Source organism: Leuresthes tenuis, unplaced genomic scaffold (genome assembly GCF_036924035.1).
Source record: "Leuresthes tenuis unplaced genomic scaffold, fLeuTen1.0.hap1 SCAF_11, whole genome shotgun sequence".
Taxonomy (NCBI): domain Eukaryota; kingdom Metazoa; phylum Chordata; class Actinopteri; order Atheriniformes; family Atherinopsidae; genus Leuresthes; species Leuresthes tenuis.
The window spans coordinates 4,640,966-4,659,865 of NW_027325365.1; the positions used below are offsets into that span (position 1 = coordinate 4,640,966).

At 40.5% G+C, this 18,900-nt stretch overlaps 1 protein-coding gene across 3 annotated transcripts in view; it reads right to left on the reverse strand.

Moving 5' to 3' along the window:
- Positions 1-4,000: 4,000 nt before the first annotated feature.
- The window catches only part of mgat4b (alpha-1,3-mannosyl-glycoprotein 4-beta-N-acetylglucosaminyltransferase B), a 94,529-nt gene continuing 79,629 nt past the window's right edge, over positions 4,001-18,900 (reverse strand). Inside the window, exons 11-16 of one of the 3 annotated variants that reach the window (XR_011917789.1) lie at positions 15,747-15,940; positions 15,590-15,668; positions 14,025-14,112; positions 12,157-12,269; positions 9,085-9,310; positions 4,001-8,994 (exon numbers count right to left, since the gene is read on the reverse strand). Coding sequence is in view for 2 of the 3 variants with exons in the window: in XM_072395185.1 (XP_072251286.1) it covers positions 10,723-10,767; positions 12,157-12,269; positions 14,025-14,112; positions 15,590-15,668; positions 15,747-15,940 (519 nt within the window). In the remaining variant the exon portion in view is untranslated. Of the gene's footprint in view, positions 9,311-9,337; positions 10,768-12,156; positions 12,270-14,024; positions 14,113-15,589; positions 15,669-15,746; positions 15,941-18,900 lie in introns of those variants that run through there. The other 2 variants (XM_072395186.1, XM_072395185.1) reach the window with 2 other exon arrangements.

The window sequence follows — 18,900 nt, forward strand, 5'->3', positions numbered from 1 at the left end:
TGTGGGTGTGTTGTTGTGTTTATTGCTGCCAAACTGCTGCCTATCGAGTTTTTATTTCCTGGTTAAATAAAATCAGTCAAATAAAAACTTGTTGCCATGGATCCTGATACACAAATTATATTCAAATTATTCATAAAAATGTCTTAAAAATGCCTATTATGTTTACTTAAATGTCTCAAAACAGATGACAAGATATCACCGTTATTCAAGGCCCTGGAGCAATAAAAGTGGATTCATCCGCCACTGAAAATAGTCCCATAAAACCACACATTTCTAAAGTCTACACAGTAAGATGGCTGCTAGAGATCCCACCATCAGGTGCAGAAATGCACTTCTTTAATTACTCTGATATGATTACTGACTCAGTTTAGAGACAACTTAAATATTCAAGGGTTATTTTCTCTTTGTTTGTTCATTCAGATTCCAAATATGTCATATTTTAATCTAAAAACAGGCTCAAAAGCGTATATAACAAACACAAGAATACTACAGGAATATAACAATTTAAGTACAGCTGTGTTACATCTATTTATGGATTGATTTCTCAACATATGAAACCTTTAAACCCCATTATCAGGAGGGCTAAATCCTTTGTGGATAACACATGTATGAAATTAAACATTTTGTGAAACATTTTCATTTTAAAGGCCTAAAACAGTTTATTACCTTGAAATCCGCCTGTGAATTTCGTCCCGAACATTTGACCCGTTTCCTTCTGCTTGTTGGATAAAAACTTCATTCAACAGCAGTTTTTATTTTAAAATGAAACCACAGATCTGTGAGATCTTTTCAGCCACAGACACACTGATGGTTTGGTGTGAACATGACGTTATTTCAACTAAAAGCTAACAGATAATCCTACTTAATAATGGAGGATAATGGATCTTGCCTTAATCTAGAAGATAAAATGTCCTGATGATTGTCTATTAACTCGGAGCAGAACTGTGACTATCATGTGATTTTCATCCATGTGACCGACTTTTTATCAGAGCTGCCAAACAAAAGGCTGCTTTAATTCCCCTCATTCCCTGTGATGAACCAGAACTCTGCTTTTAACCCCAGTTTAACCCTGAAACTTTTAGTTAAGCAGCTTTGATCTGCTTTGCGTCTCAGCCTGCAGGAATGATTCATTTGTTTGAGCTTCTCACAGTTGAGTTGGTGGAAGTTAAGCCCAAACTTTTTCCTCCTCTGCTTCTGCTCTCTTCATTTTCTTCAGATGGAGGTGGAAATAAACTCAACCTCAACTTGCTGCCCTAAAATTTAAATATGCAAACCACATTGGTGGTTTTATTTGGGTGATGTAGGTGTTTCATCACATTTTTTATGAAGCTTGACATTTCCAGAAATCTCTCCACCCCCGCCGCCTCCACATCTTTTCCCTGAAAATGTTCATCCAAGAATATGAAACTCTGAAAACTTGTCCAACACCTTTAAAACAGTTGATAAATAAAATTTTTGTGAACGTATGAATCGATCCTTACCTGCTCAGTGAATGACATCTGTACACATGACACAGCTCTGGAACACTCCATTTTATGTGTTAAAACAGATTTTGGAGCCTTTTCCTTATGATGTTAATTTGAAGTGACGGCAGGTAACAAAGTTATTACCACCATCGACTCTGTTGTATGAACATCCTGCTTAATTTCTGGAGTCTTTCATGAGAGCGATCATATCAGGTCCAGAGCTAAAACTGGGAGCTTTCAACACAAGTCTGAACTGCTGCCATCACATCAGCTGGATTCCAACCACATTAACCTTTTCCAGGAACCCCTAGTTCTGATTGTTTCACAGCAGTTATGTTCAAAGTCATCAATATAAACTCTCCAAACTCTTAGAAATATGTACCATTTTGAGTTTGTAAAGCTGGGAAGCACTTCCTGGTCATCTGTCTGCATAAGAAACTGACCAGCGGTGAATGTAAGCTTTCATGTATCAAGAATCTGAATTGAATTGATCTACCTCTGTACGTCAGACCTAATTGGAAATGCAAAAGACTCATGTTAGCTGTTAACATGTTAGCTACTTAAAACAGGACACTGATTTGCTTTGTGTTGTTAGAGAAATCAGCTCTGTCCAAACGTTCCATCTCCATGATTTTTCTCATCCTTTTTAGCTGCAGCAGCTCAGTGTTTTTTAAGAAGACGCTAGCTGTAGTTCCATTGCTGTTTTTGTTTTTAATTAGAGAAAGTGAAGAAGAAAAACTAAATGTAAACAGTAAAAATGACGTGACCCACTGGCTGTTTCTGCTCCGAGATGACAAACAATAAACTCAGTGACTCTACATCTCAGATATGATGTAGAGCTCTTAATGACCAAGCTCCATCATCCATGATAAGGCTTATAGTTATGGCTCAAGTGACCCTGAAACATCCCATAGTTGTGCCGCTATAGGCCCAGACTGCTGGGGGACGTCCCATGATGCACCTCTCCTCCCCTGCTCTCTTTACTCTCCATGTACACATGACATTATTGTTATCATTAACTTGCTAACATTTTCCTTCAGCTGATAACATCTTCTCTCGTTACTGTAAGTGCAATAAAGCCCTCGAGAGGAAGGAGCCAATCAGACTTCTTTATAACTTTTATATTCACTTCAGCTTCAACATGTATGAAAGTGATTATAAGTATTATACATCCACTGAGTGCAAATACGATGATATGAACTGTTATGACATGACATGTTCTTGTAATCTGTGAGGACTGATGAAGACATGAATGTTAGTTATCTCATTGTTTGAAAAGAGCTTTACAGACAGGATATAAATGTTAGTGTTTCACAAATATAGGTGTCCCACAAGGCTTAGAATGAGGGTCTCTGCTCTTTTAAGTGCACATGCTCCCACTTGGTGATATCCTATGAATTAAGCTGAAGGTCAGGTAATACGCAGATGACACTCTGATTTATATTTCCATCCTACCAGATGATTTTAGCTCAGACTTAAAGGGACAGTCTTTGATCTTCTCTAAATTCTCTTCACATCCTGACAGCTATCAATAAAAAAAATCTACACTGTGGTCCATCACAGGTACACAAAAAAAAAAGCCAGCCAATCAATCTGCCAACTCACTGCTCCTCTGTGTGAGTGCACATGTTTTCAAGCTCTGAGGGGATGGGAGTTTTCAGCTGTGTGGTTTCAAAATCTAGCTTTCTCTTGCTTTGGGAATACATCTTCCACTGCAGCTTTAAAAGCTGGAATACTATTTGTCAAAGTAAATCTAATCATACTGCTTCTCACCTTTAGATTATGTAAGGACTGTCTTTGGTGGTGAGTTGTCAACCCAAATCATATGGTGTACCATTAGCTATCTGAGTATCAACATGACTTTTCATTGCCTCACAAATAAAAGAAGAAACCCTCAATGGCTAAAAAACATTGTATGGCCACTCCTACAATCTATATTCTCTTTCATTTACCTTTTTCTGAGGGTAAGGACACAATCCGCAGCTGTTTCTTCTACAAACATTGTCTGCTATAAGAAACACAGATCACTAAAAGAAGAGAAACAACGTCGTCCTTGGTGGTTTGAATGGTCACATAGTGATGATTACCACAATGAACCCTCTTATGATCAGACACATATCAAACTCAAACTAAAAGCAGCATTTTGAAAAAGGAAACAGTGTGAACACATGACTAAAGTAGTGACTGCTCAGACCAGCAAAAGCATGATGGGATATGAGGGACCTTCACTTCCGCCTACGTTTATTAAACCCAAAAATACTGTGTCAAACAGCATCCCAAAGAGCTTTCAACTGATTTATAAGGTGCATAGAGCCTCTGTTTTCCATTATCTCATGGTGGGTCACTCTTCCAGTGATTCAGTGAAATTGTTGAGAGGCAAATGTTTATTTGTGTGAGGAAAATATGTGTTGTATGTATCGATTATAAGTCCACAGAACAGTGGAGCTGCAACTTAGTGCCACAAACAGGCTTCAGTAACTGTCACAGATCAATAATTATAATTTACACTGTAAAAACAAACCAACAGTCACAAATCATTTAAATATCTGTCTTTATTACAATCCACAGATTGAATAGAAGTTTAAGCTCATTTAAATAAAGTTTATCTAAAGGATACAAAAGACAGATACAAGATGACAGCAATGCATTCCAGTGCATCTCCTAAAGGAAATCAAATAAAGCTCAAGTTAATGTCATGTTATGTGACCCTCAGCTCACTTAGCATCTGAAAATATGAAGCATGTTTTCTGTTAAATCTTCCTGTGAATGAGTCTGAACAGGAAGACTGAGCTGCATCTCAACAGAGGCAGAGTCTCGATAAATCGTTCCCATCGTTTCGTTCCCTTCGATGACACAATTGTTTACGTGTATCTCTGGAAGCCGATTTGTTGGCAAAAACATGTTTCAATTGTATTTCAATCACCCAGAATAAATGTAAAGGTGACCTGCACAGGTAACACAGAGAAGTGATGAGGAGCACACATCAACACATTCACTGGTAGAATCTCACCTGCTGGTCTCAGACCAGTTGGACAGGGATAACTGAAGGTTCAGGACTTACGTCGCTTCTCAGAGTTAAACGAAAGATCCTGATTTAATTTACCATTTTCAAGTGATCAAATTTTTAGAGAAACTTGTTTTTAATCAGTTATCAATTGATTATCAACTCTGCATGTTTGTTTCTGTGTGAGTGTGATATGTTTGTCGCTGGGTTTAGAGTTCGGTTGGTGTGGCCGTTTTCTTTATTTTATTTCTTTTTAAAATGTTGTTCTTATTGCCTATTTTATCATTGATGGAAAGCACTTTCTGCTACAACTATTTTGTATGAAAAGTGCTTTATAAATAAACAGTGATTGATTTATCCTTAACAGTTTGTTTTCAGACGCAACATCTTTAAATTTCACTGAAAGACTCTCCGTTAAAGGACAGATTTTACGGATTTTTATGTGTTTTAAAAGCAAAATCAGTGCCTGTCAGATGTTAGATGGATTGAGGTTGGAGCAATTTGTATGAAATTATTTGTTTACTTTCACCATCTTGTCAGATTAGAGTTGTTAACATGGTAATGTATTCTATGAAATAACAGCAAAGTATAAAATAAGAGTATAAATCGCTGTAACGTAGCCAAACAGAAAGCTATCAGAGATAGCAAGCTTCAAGGACAGCTAACAGGGCTAACATGGCTAGCAGTGGCTAGCATTGCTAACAGGGGCTAATGTGGCCAAGCCCTTCCTTACTTTAAACAATAAAGATGAGAAAACTAATGTCAAAGACACTTTGAACACATTGTTTGAACTTTGAACCTAGTGTAAAAACAGCGCCAAATAGTTACAACAAAAATTCTAAAAACTTTCTAAATCCATTAAACTGGCTCATTTTTCTACAGCCCAAACACAGTCACATAAGTTTTCATTGATCTTTGTTTTGCTAAGTGAATGATGGGGGTTTCATTAATTTACCCCCTCCATTTACTGCTTATCTGGGCTAACTTTGACTTTGTCCAGTGACAGCGGGCTTAAAGTGAGGCACTACCTCTACTTGTCTGTGTGGAGGAAGAAGCATTGCAGTGGCAGGCGTTAGCTTGAATGAAGTGTTTTACTTTCCCATCCATTTTCTTCAAAGTCTTTGGAAGAAAAACTTGAAGTTCTACCCACCAACTAGTTTAGAATTGAAAAAGCCTTTCAGATGAGAGGTGAAACATCTTCAAGAACCAAGAAGAAGAAGCCCGTTGCACTATTTCAAGCTTTTAGGATTACTATGACCTGGATGACATCGACAAAGCTTCATGTTTCATGTTCTCATTGGTATTTGGTTGTTTATCTGAAATATCTGCCTATGGTCACATTCAGATTCCTTTCTGTTTGTTGGGTGACAGCAGGTGAAACAGGTATGATGATATTCATGATGGTTGTGAACTGTGCATCAAACTGGGAGCACTTCCTGTTGTTTCGCCTGCCCTCAGTGATCTGATTTTACATTTGGCCCTGGTCCTATCGCTATGGCTGTCATGAATGATCCTATTAGTGTGTTGGATAGAAAGCAGGATTGTTCTGCTTTATTTGTGGGTCTTTCTGAGTCATTTGATGCAGCGATACATCTGTGAAACAAACTCAGGGATGGTTGTTGCAGTCTTCAGGCTGTTAGCTGTTTCAGAAACCACAAATCTGTTTTTTTGTTTTGTTTTCTACATTCATAAATGAAGTAAAAATACACCTTCATGTTGTTGAAACAGTTATATATTATGTAGGACAGAAACTGACATAATCTGAAATAAATATAAATAAATAAATCAGTTTATATGGTGATAAATGCTACTAAAATAAACAGAATGTGAAATAAATAAATTTTTCTGCTTTAAATTCAAACTAATATATCTATTTATTTGCTTTGCCACTCAGTTTTCAGTTATACTTGATATCTTTATTTATTTTGTGCATTTGTTACTCCTGTATTTATCTGTATATTACTTTTATTTACATCAAATTGATCTATTTTTTCGCTCTAAACGATTTATTTCTTTATTTAATTTAAATTCGCCAACATGTTTGTAATCTATTGATTTATGAATGTATTTACTCCCATTAATTATTTCCCCAAGCCACTTAATTTCCATGTTTTCTGTCTGTCTTTACGTCTCTGAATGCGTCTCTGCTTCATTTTTTAAATAATAAATACAGGAGTGACAAATTAACAAAGATAAAAATGAAATATATTGCAATTAAAATAAGAAATACAACTGAAAACTGAGTGGCAAAGTTAATAAATACCGACATTAACATGAGCTTAAGTGGATGCAGCTCCAAATTAAAGCAGAAAAGTTTGTACAGAAATTATTTTTTCATTTATTTTTAATAGCATTTATTATCATAGAAACGTATTCCATTCATACATCTTTGTATTTACTTATTATGGCAGTATTTCACTCACTTCATGCTACTCTACACGGCGTAAAATTGGTTTTAAATGCTCTGAAAACAAAGGTTTTCATGGTTTTCTCAAACGCATGTTTTCAGATATAATGACTGCAGATTTATGACTGTGAGTAAAGCTCACCTCTGTTCTTTGTTATGAATCCAACCTTTAACGGAGCTGGAGAAAAATTGCTCTTTCCTACTCTTTCCAGCACTTTGGTCCTGGAATAAGCTGCAGAAAGATCTTAAATCAGAAACCCTTCTTCTATAACAAGTCTTTAACAAGTCTTTGAGGTTGGACCACTGCAAAACTCTCCGGTCAGGACTGCTAAAGAAATACTTTACAGGTCCCCAGGTGGTCTGATTCTGATTGGTTTGTCTAAATATGACATCACCTCTGTGCTTGCTTCCCTTCTCTGGTTTGCAGTTTAGGTTATGGGCAGATTTGAAAACATTTTGACCCTGTAAAATACTTTTTAAAGCAAATTTAAACTGCTTTCCAGTTTTCTCTACATATTTGGAGGTGAGGGGTCTCTTTAACCAGCCATAAAAACCATATAATACACAGCAGATTAATAAAAATACAGCTGTGTGTCCAGAACAAGATTCTGCTGCTCAGAGATGAAGATTTTAGTTTTCACACAGTGAGTGTTTGTTTGAGGCTCTGTTTAATCTCAGCCAACATTATGTCATAATGATCTTTCTCTCTCTCTGTATTGAGAGGTAATTTGTATATTTACTATTTTTTGCCTGATAATACACTTTTAACTACATTTTTATGTTTCAGTTTAATATATAATTGCTATCTTTGCTGGATCACTCTTGAAAAGGAGACTTTTTGGGGATATATATGGAACAAATGAATGCAAAACCTGCTGCCTGTGACATGAACAGACCCTCATGAAGCTTTGTGCCATTAAACCGGACACTTTGCACCTGAACATACAGATTAGAAAGCCCCTGATTAAAAAAAGTAGATTATAGGAACATATTTTAATAGACTGAGAACACAAAATGCAGTCGTTCTCTCATTTTACTTCCCGTTTTTGGTCACGTCGTAGATCATTTGTGTGCACAAGAAAAGATAACGTCACACGGAGAGCAAACACCAAACAGAAGGCTGTAAATATTTACACACCTTCATCTAAGTGCTGATGTGCTGATCATGTGTATTTATAAAATGCCAATCAATAAAATCTGAATGCAGAAACTAGATAAGTTATACCTGAACCACTTAAAGTATGAAAAGGAGGCCTAAAAATAATAAACAGACGCTCCTGTGCAGGAACAGGGACTCATCTGTGGGACCCAGACAAGCTGTTTTATCGGCTGCTTGCTGGTTATAATGTGGCTCGGCTTTTGGCATTACACTGTAAAAAAAGGTCTGGTCAACCCACTGAAGTCTACTGTGATGATCTACATCGTTTAAAGGCACCTACTTTTCGTCGGAGGGAAAATCTGCACAAGAAGGGAACAATTTATCAGAAACTTTCTCTCTTGTTAGAAGGATGCAACATGAGTCTGTCACTGGAAGACGAAGTCCCGACGGACGTCTTTACAGAAAACACGAAAGTGTAAAGAAATAATGAAACAAATCCGTTTTTTTGCACTGGACTGGAAAACTACAGCACAATAAAGTACAATAGAGCACAGCAGAGTAAATAACAGAGTACTGTATGGTACATTAGAGTACTGTGGAGTATCATCAGTAACAAGGCCTCTGTTATCTTAAAACTATCTAAAAGAAGCAGAACACTGGCTGTCTTCATCAGTAGTTTCAAGCCACAATAATGTGAGCGGGTCCAAGGCTGCAGCAAAGGATTCTGGGTATGTGGACGCTACATGTTTCTGTTATTCTGCTCTGCGTCTTCGTTAAGGCAACTCGCTCAGTGACGGCGGGGAAAGACGTGAGCCCTGACACACGCCGACAGTGTGGACATTTCTATGCATTTGTGCACATACATGTGGGGGCACACCAAGAGGGGGGGGTTGTGTTGGTGGACAGGTCCGGTTCTGAAAGTCCTGCAGACAGGAGGGTCTGGAAGCAGCAGATTCATCATCAGAGGCAGCACGGTGCTCTGGTCTCTGTGATGCCCAGTGTCGTAACATTTAGCTTACTGTATGTACACATAAATACAGAATTTTCAGGAGTAAATACAGCTTCATGTGTCAGAAATTTCTCTTTGAGCATGTCGTGTCCAGCAAACCCAGGAAACAAGTTTTCCCACGCGGCCGTCCGTCCATCTGTGTGTTTTCTGTGATCCATTCAGGCCTGCAGCGGCGAGGCCCGGCCACACGGTGGCGCTTTGGCACCACGGTGAGGTTTGGTGAGCGGGTCTGAAGGCAGGACGGCAGCTGACGAGCCTGCGGTCAGCTCGGCTGAGGTTTCACTGAAGGGGGAGCGGAGCTTCACTCGGCTTTCTTTATGAAGATCTGACAGAGGAGAGAAACAGTGTGAACACACACGAGCATCATGACAGGAACCTGAACGCATCACACATGAGCTCACACTCATCTGTGTATGACGCTGACACATAAAACTGCTACATGCTGATTGAGAAACATGAAATAAATCTAAATTTATAAAAAGACTATCTGAATAAATAAAATTAGGAAAGTTGTGCCTTTTTCAGTTAAAAACATTAAATATTGAACCGTGTCAATCATCTACAATATGTTTCTATTCTGGTCAATAACTCATCCATCGCTTTCAACAGGCGCGTAGTATCTAAAACTGTGTAAATATTCCCTCCATCACTGAAAGTTTAGTCTAGTTTTACGGTAAAACGACAATCAAACCTCTTTATCCCACAAATTCTCTGAAAAGCCTCCAGCTGATCCAAAATGCTGCAGCCAGAGTTCTGATGAGAACTAACAGCAGAGATCATGTTTCTCCAGTTTTAGAATTTAAACTTCTTCTCCTCACATATAAAGCTCTTAATGACCGAGCTCCATCATATCTTAAAGATCTCATAGTTGGATATTTTCCCAACAGAGCACTTTGCTCTCAGGCTGCAGGTTTCCTTGTGGTTCCCAGAGTTTCTAAAAGCAGAATGGGAGGCAGAGCCTTCAGTTATCAGGCCCCTCTCTGTGGAACAGTTTGGCTTCAGGAAGCAGACACCCTCTCTACCTTTAAGATCAGGCTGAAAACTTTCCCTTCTGATAAAGCTTATAGTTAGGGATGGCTCAGGTGACCCTGAAACATCCCATAGTTCTGCTGCTATAGGCCCAGCCTGCTGGGGGAGCTCTTATGTCACACCTTTCCTCACTTTGCTCTCCTTTCCCCCGTTTAATTTCTCACATGACATTGTTGTCATTAACTTGTGTTTCCCTGCTCCAACAGGTATCCTTTGAATGGTGTTACGGCGTTTGTTGTCCCCTCTTTTCTGTCCTCTAAATCCCCAGCTGGTCGAGGCAGATGGCCGCCCTTCCTGGTTCTGGTTCTGATGGAGGTTTCTTCCTGTTTAAAGGGAGTTTTTTCTCTCCACAGTCGCCTCGTGCAGCTCAGGATGGGAGATTGGACCGAAGAGAAGTTTTGGTGCAATCTGTTGGTTTCCTTAGCTGGGAAATAGTTTTTTAATTGGTTCTATATGAATGAATTGGACTCATTTTGAATTTAATTAATTGGATTTCATTGGATTATGACTACAATGAATTGAACTCTGTCTGGCTTGAATTGGACTGTATTACTGAAGTGTCAGTCAGTTTTCAATTTCATTTTTTATTTTGAATGGAACATATTCAGTTTCTCTCTATGTTTAAGCATTACAGTTTCCTCTAAAATCACCTCAGAGCGCTGACCCGAACTCCAATTCTCTCCCATTATATTTGAGCTCTGAATTTTCTCACCAGATTTGGAGGTGAGGGGTCTCTTTAACCTGCCACAAACACTGAATAACACACAGCAGATTCATATAAATACATCTTTTCATCTTTTCAATGAAACTTAAAGTTTTCACACAGCCAGTGTTTGTAAGTGGTTAAATATTTCGACCACTGACAGGTTGAATAATTTGAAATACAGCTCCTGTAAAGGGAAGAATTCTCCAGGTTTTACACACTGAGACTGATCAAAAGCAGCAGTAAAACATTCTTGTACCTGTTAAGAGTCTGAAATATCCTGCGTTTTAAAGACTTAAGGTTTTCTTTTTAGAGCTTCTCAAATCAACAAAGACCTTTAAGTTTCAGTGAAATGTTCCATCACATGTGGCTGAATTTGTGCAGTGACCCCTGGATAATTCCTCGTTGACGCTGAAGGACTTTCTCCTCACTGACCTTCACAGAGGAGTCAGATGTCAGGAGGTCACGCTTGAATATTTGCGGTCCTGCTCTTTAGTCTGCAGAGAGTCCCACAGCAGACGTTCCCAGCTGGGATTGGACCAGCATCATCCACCTTAAAATCCACCCACAGTGACTTCATGAACAGCTGGAGCTTCACACAGCAGAGGGATGCATGACTGTTCAACAGTCACACACCTAGAGACTCAAAGTCTGAGAATAATGTACTCTGCAGAGGTTTGAAGGTGATGCGGTCATGGTATCACCCTTTAAAAGCCTTATCTAATCACACTCGAAGTGATTTTAGAAAAACTTCGACCCATCAAGATCTTTGCATTGAAATGACCAAAAAGTGAACGGAAAAGTCAACAAAAAGTGATGTTTTTGTTGTTCTCTGAGGTGGTTTCTGACTGTTCAGATATAATCCAGCTCCTGGCTCCTGACCTCAGCCCTGTTTGGACCCCGCTGGGCTGCACCTGGGTCACGTTTCACAAAAATCTGCTGAGGAAACTACAAAGAACAATGGATCAAGCACCAGGCGCCTCGCCACAGCTAAAACTATGTCCAAATCTGTCCAGGTGCATGCTTCACCCCTGACCTCTAGAGCTCTGTGCACACGGCTAGAACAAGCCGGATCTCCAGTCCCTTCTTCAGTGGACCGTAAGCATACAGATGTGCTGCTTTTCTCACAGATGTCTGATTCTACCTGCAGAGGTAGAACAGAAGTGGCTGAACCACAGTCAGAGCCAGAATCTTCAACATTCAGCTGGCCTGAAGTATGAATCATGTAGTCATGCATGCATGTTCGGGGAGGATCTAAATGTGGAGAATTTCCAGATTCAGTACCTAATGACGAACGCTTACATGACTCTGAGAAATCACCTCTAAATCTCCCCCGGTGGAGCCTTTAAATTCTGAAAACTGAAGCCAACGACCCGTTAAGGATCCTGAAACCTGTTCAACCTGTTCGGTTGGTTTCAGCCCGTGTGAGCAGCTCTCACCTCGCTGAGGATCACCCACACCGGCGAGTCCGTCATCACCGAGAGACGCATGGCCTCCAGGGGCCCGAAGGAGGAGTCCACTTCCCCCTCTGTGATCCCATTCTGGAACGTTCCTGAAAGACAGGAAGATCAATGAAATCAATAATCTGAGAGGAGAAGTCGTCTCTCAGTGGAGTTTGCTCAATAAGAGCAGAAGGGAAGTATTTATTGATTTTTACTAAACTGAACGAAAAAAACTCAACTGTCAGCCTCTAAAAGTGCAGTTAACAGGTTTGTTCAAAGTGTTTTGAGAGTTCCTTTTTTATTTCTGATGACTTTTCTTCCCGTTTCAGAGACAAAAACACAGAATTTTTCCAAAGTTTGAACCATCTGAGCCATTATTTCACAGAGATGTTCTGATTTCTGCATCATTAACTGGATCTTCAGCTTCTAGTTATTTCTCTGATTACAAAATTAATCTCGATGCTTTCGTGATTAATTTCTGGAGATCACATCAGCTTTTTATGGAAAAACAAACATTTTTCCATCATGTTTATGTAAAATGAGCTCATTGTTTACAGTTTTTTTAAAGGGACGTGTGGTTAAATATTCATTATTCATGTGCTGATGGAAGCTGAAGTAATTAAGGGATTCTTCTGCTTTCTGTGCAGATTTGCAGGGTTATTACAGGTAATTAAGACCCATTACATTTATCCAAAGTCCATTAAGTGACCCCTGTGGTTGTGCCCTGGTTTTTTCTTCATATGAAAAGAGGTCTGTGTCTCCATCAGGACCCGCCTGGCGTCTCATTTCAGCTGCTTTCAGGGTGAACGCACCTCAGCAGAGCAGTAATCCCAGCCAGGATTTATTTACTGGGATTATCACTGCGATGCTTTCAGGTACGAGCACAGCTGTAATCCCCACCAAGAGCAGCGTCTGTGGCGTCTGTTGTTGTTTTAGCGGAGTATTATCAATATCACTGTGGCTATTATGACTTTCACTCAACATCCAGCTGCATGTATACGCTTATGGGAGCTTTTCTGAGAAGCAGAGATCCTCTTTTTACGCACGGTGACAGCTGCAGGTTGGAGGCTGAAAGGATGAAAATGCTGCTGTGTGACACAGAAACACTAAACCTCAGGTCGGGTTCACGTCGGCTGTAGATGAATGAGTTCCTCGGCAGTCACGTGACCAAACTTCTGAAGGCTGAAATTAAAAGAGCGAAGGGGAGACGGTCGGATCGATCTGCTGAGGCCTCTGAAAAATTGATGAAGAGGATGAAGAGCTGCTGGTGATTTATGTCAGACTATCTTACTCCCTGAAATGACCTCCTTCAGTTTGTTTTCTGTCCTGAGATTCTCTGGAATTATCTGCTCCAACCTCACGTATATTTCCCTCCATCACTTCACCAGAAACTGCAGGAGAAAGAACAGGGTTTGCAATCTGAGCACCGGCAGACCGCCTGCTGTCAGTTCCAGTTTCATCTGTACAGATGGATGGTGTTAGAAGGGAATTTTATTGGAGTGCAGTTCCTCCAGGGATTCACTGAAGGTGTTAATAAACCCTGCAGAGGTGAGTCCAGCAGGAGGAAGAACACATGCAGCTCAGGTGAATCCCACTCCCACTCCTCTATGGCATGAAACACATTTACCTGTTTATTTATGAGATTATTTCTTTGCTTGTCTCACGGTTCAACCCCTGATTTATGGATTTGTTAACAGGCATTCGCTTTCTGTGTGATCAGGGTTGGTTTCCCAGGTGTCAGCAGAGTTTATCTGCTGAATTATTCCTATTTTTCCCCAGTTTTTACATCCTTGATTGGTGTCCTTGCATATCAGAGATGAAAATCACCCCGACCCTGGATCAGCTCATCGACAGTCGGACCTCACCTATCCTGATGAATCCGTCCTCTGTCCGATGGTACTTTGGTGTTTTCTCCCTCCCGTCAGTCAAGGCCTCTTTCTCTGCCTGGATGTTCTAGAAACACAAACAGAAGCTGATTCTTGTGTTTTTTAAAAATCTTTTAAATAAAAAGAACATGATTTAAAAAGGTTCCACCTGCTCCCCTGCCACTGTAAATCCTCTTTAGTATTTCACTGATGTTTAGACTCATGCATGTTTTAATGAGTTTTAATGAAATTCTGCATTCTGAGATACTTTAATGATCTCCCTTTTGTTTTCAGTGTCGAGTGATCATGAAAATCATTTGTGCTACGGCTTTGCTTCAGAGTTTCTGAGTTTTTCACCGTAAACAGGAACACTGACACAGCTCAGGTGTTTGAACTGTGGCACCTTCACTCCGTCAGGATGGAGGCTGCAGCTCAGTCGAGGTCTGCAGACCCACGTCACACATTTCTTCACCCGGTTAGAAATCAAGCCCTTCCCATCGCCTCCCTCCCCTCTCCTCTCTTTCTCTGCTTCCTCTAAGTGATATTTCTCCTCTCCCCTCTGCCCAGCTGATCTCTGCAGGAGCTCCTCTTCTTCTCCTCCTACATATCATCCCGCTGTGACTCTCAGCTTTAATCAGCCTTCGTCTGACGGTCGACCACAGCAGAAACAGGCAGTCATCCATCACACTAACTGCACATCCACAGACGACAAACTGAGCAGGAGATCAGGAGAAGAAGGGTCTGGTCACCCACTAAGAACAGAGATAACATCTGATGTCTTCAGAGCAGCAGGTCCTGTTTTTCCTCTGAGATTCAGTTTCAGAATGTGAACTAACGTTTGAAACTGCAGCTGTATGGAAGTCGAGAATCTGCGATCACTTAAAGGAACACTGACATCACCGCTCCAGAGGAAGTTGATCGTGGTCCACTTAGAACAGGAACACTTATGACTGACAGCAGTGAGACACACAGTCAAACGTGGATCTTTTCAAAGGAGATTTAGCTTCTTTAAATTGTTTTTCTGCTTCAGGTGTAGCTGGTGGGGCTGTTTATAACTGAAGTAATGCTGCATTAGAAACACCTCAGAGCTGTAAAAAACATCACGTTTGACTGAGAATTCCAAGACGCCAATGCACTATTTTCACAAGAAGACTAAATCCCTTTCCATGAATTCATAAAGTACCGAGCAACAGTCCTGATCCAGCCTGGATTTCTTTACATATTCCTCTGAAAATGGTCAGGTACAAGGACTGGACTGAAAATGAGTGAAAAAGCAGAAAAACTCGCAGTCCAAAGAAAAACTTTCAGAAAGCTGGAGAACTATTGATCAAGATCACTGTAAAACATTAGAAGATTAATTCATTAATGAAGCCTTTAAGAGATATTTCTGAAGTCTCTCTGAATGGTGACATCCTTCCCTGTGAACGGCTCGCTTGGTTTAATGAGCAGCTAGAAGTCTTTTCTGCACATCAGGAGGTTAGATTTGATTTTTCTGATAATTGTTGCTTCAGCATGCTTTGTGGAAATGGTTCAGTAACTGCACTCAGTTGGATCTGAGAACTCACGTCGAACGGCAGAACCTCCACTGATGTGTTGAAGAGTTTGTCTCCTGGATGTTCAATGTTTCCGCTCCGGAAGAAATACCTGAAAATCAGACACAAGCAGACGATTAGCTCAAAGCTTTGGAGCCGTCCTGCACTCATTTCCCTCGCTGGTACGGACCTCTCAATGCGGACAGGCGTGAAGAATCGTATCCGGATGAAATCCCCCGCCACAGGTGTGAAGGCCCAGAAGAAGTCCTCCCCCAGGTAGGCCTTCTCCAGGGTGAAGTGCTGATAGGTCTTCAGGCTGGTCGTCACCTCCGCCAGAGGATTGGCGTGGCCTTTATGTAGAGTCTGCTTCCCAAAGTCCTTATCCTGAAAAACAGCAAAGGCTGAGTCAACAGCAGGTCGTGATTTACTGAACATTTCTGTTGCTGACTGAAATAACCTGACATCTTGGTCCATTACTGTTGACGAGAAAGCATCGTTTCCTAGCATCTGCTGCTAACTTACAGCTACACTGCTAAACTATTTCCCTCTGGGATCAATAGATTAACTATCTATATCTAAATACTGAGAGCTGAGCTCACCAAAATGGCACTGTGCTGAAACCAACAGGTATTTTTACCAAAGTCTGTCTCATACATCACAATAAGACATCAGAAAATTGTGATAAATTGTTAAAAATGACAGAATGTGTCACCTTTAAACACATGATGAGGTAAACATGCTGCAAATAAACGATGTGACAGAATTCTGAGTAAAAACAACAGGCTGGTACGACAGAATTCAACATAAAAATGTAGAAAAGAATATCAAATAACTTTCATTTCACATTACATTTCAAGTCAGATCCAAGTCATAATGAAAACATTATAATTAAATAGGATCAATAACCTGATTCTCTGCAGCCAGCATGGTGGAACAGTTACACACAACGCTACTGACAGCTGCAGCCGCATTGTGTGACCAATTAATCATTAATGAATCCGACAAACGAGGCAGTTTTTACACGAAGAGACACAAACAGCAGCTGGTCTGATTCCTGTCAGACTCTGGATCAGAGGAAGAAGGTTGTTGTGTTTCTGCCTCTGAGCAGATTTAACATCACAGATGTCCTGTGACCTGTGATCACAACTTCCTCGTCCTTCTTTTCACAAAACAAACCCAGACCGGACTTCCTTCAGGTGTACAGATAAGATACGATGCACCACACTTGCTCAGCACTTCACTGCCTCCGTGCCTTCATGCAGTCACCGAGCAGCAGCTTCAGCACAGTCGGAAACACTCGTCTGAACAATAAGAGCGAAATCTTTTTAAGATTTGTGTCTTTTGCTGTGTTGTTTGTCACATTGTGTCGTTTGCTAACTTTCATCTATCCATCTTCTATACCCGCTTAATCCATCGGTCGGGTTGCAGGGGGGGCTGGAGCCTATCCCAGCGGTCATCGGGAGAGAGGACACCCTGGACAGGTCACCGGTCCATCACAGGGCCACACAGAGACAAACGAGACAAACAACCACACACACACTCACATTCACTCCGAGGGACAATTTTAGAGTCACCAGTTAACCTGACATGCATGTTTTTGGATGGTGGGAGGAGGCCGGAGTACCCGGAGAGAACCCGCTGCTAACCACCGTGCAGCCCTAACTTTAACTTTATGAATTTATGAAGCACCTTTGTTACTGAGATGCTGCACAGGATGGAAACTGACACCAACAATCAAATACACACAACAATCACATATATTCACACTTAAAGAACAATCAAAATCAGCCCCAAATAATCACTGGCAAAGACTTCAACCTGTGAAAGAAGAAGACTGAGTGAATAGTGTCAGGGCAGGAAATAAAAATTGATGTCGAGGGATTTTCAAGACAGATTGAAAAGCATCACAGGGAATCTCTCAGGTCCCAAAGAGCTTCAAATGCAAAGCGAATAAATCCAATTCTGAATTTCACAACATGAAACATGATCTCTGTGGCTGCGGCCTTTTGAATCAGGTCAAGATTTCCCAAAGAACTATTGGGATACCCTGATAGTAGTCGGGTCCATAAATGACAAAAGCATGGAGCAGTTTTTCAGCATCATCCCGACAGAGCAGTCCTGATCTTAGTGACGCTGCACAGGTGGAAGAATCGGTCCAGCAGACCCGTTTCATGTGAAGATTAAAGGATAAATCTTGGGAGCTTAGCTTTGAGATTAGATGTCATGTTACTGAGGTTGTTAGGGTCAAATAATGATTTCTGATCTGTCAGTTAAACGCTTCTATGTAAAAAAAAAAAGAAAAAAAATTATTTAATGAACTCTGACTTCACAGACAGAAACAAATGTGTGTCACTGGCATAAAAACACAAACTCGTGTCATGTTTCCAGGTGATATTGTCTTTGGGGAGCGTGCATAAGGTGAAGAGAATTAGACCAAGTACAGAACCATGTGGAACTCCACAAGTAATCTAAGTATTACTGATCATTAACATGATGTTTCTGATAAAAAAATACAAAAAAACCCAATAATCTGATATTTATTGTGTGAATGTGCCTCAGAGTTTATGAAGATTAAGTGGCTTTAACGGTCAGAAGCTTATTTAAACTCCATCCTAATAACTAAACACACTTCCTCTGTTTCTGATTTTCTTACTAAGGCAGCAGGCAGCTGCGTTAGCACCCGTTTATCAAAGCCTCCACGCAGGCGCATCTCTGGTTCAGTTTCCACAGAGAGCTCTGCAACAGCCTGATCAATATCCAATTGATTAGAGGAGATTGCAGCAGCAGTCAGCGGGGTTAATATCTATCGCTCTTAACACAGTAATCAGAGGCATTAAGGCGAGGCTGCAGACGGGAAGCGACGCTGCTCTCAATCTTCATCTGTCCACAGACGCTGTGCTGAACTTCGACTGAACTTCGCCCTCTTCTCACTAAAGTCTCACGCTGACAGATGAGCAGCACAACCAGCTGAGCTGAGAGTATAAGCTCCTGAGAAGCATTGGAGCTGGACAGGAACCACGATGGACCATCAGGTGACGACAGAAGCCGGTATCAGTAAAAAGTGTGAAATAAGCACAAACTTACTTTATTAACTAAATTCAGGATGAACCCTTAAAGGGACACAACACTTTTTCTGTGCATATATCTGGATGTCTGAAATGAAAAAGAGTTTAAAAACCCCTTGGAAGACAGGAAGGAAACGAGACGAGCGAGGGAGTTTTGAGACACTTTTCAAGGTTCAGATGAGCTTGATAATCCAACAGTAAAGTATAAAGTGAGTTTAGAGGCAACAGACACAAAAAAAAGAATCCCAGCTCACCTGAGAGAACTCAGAGCTTGACACA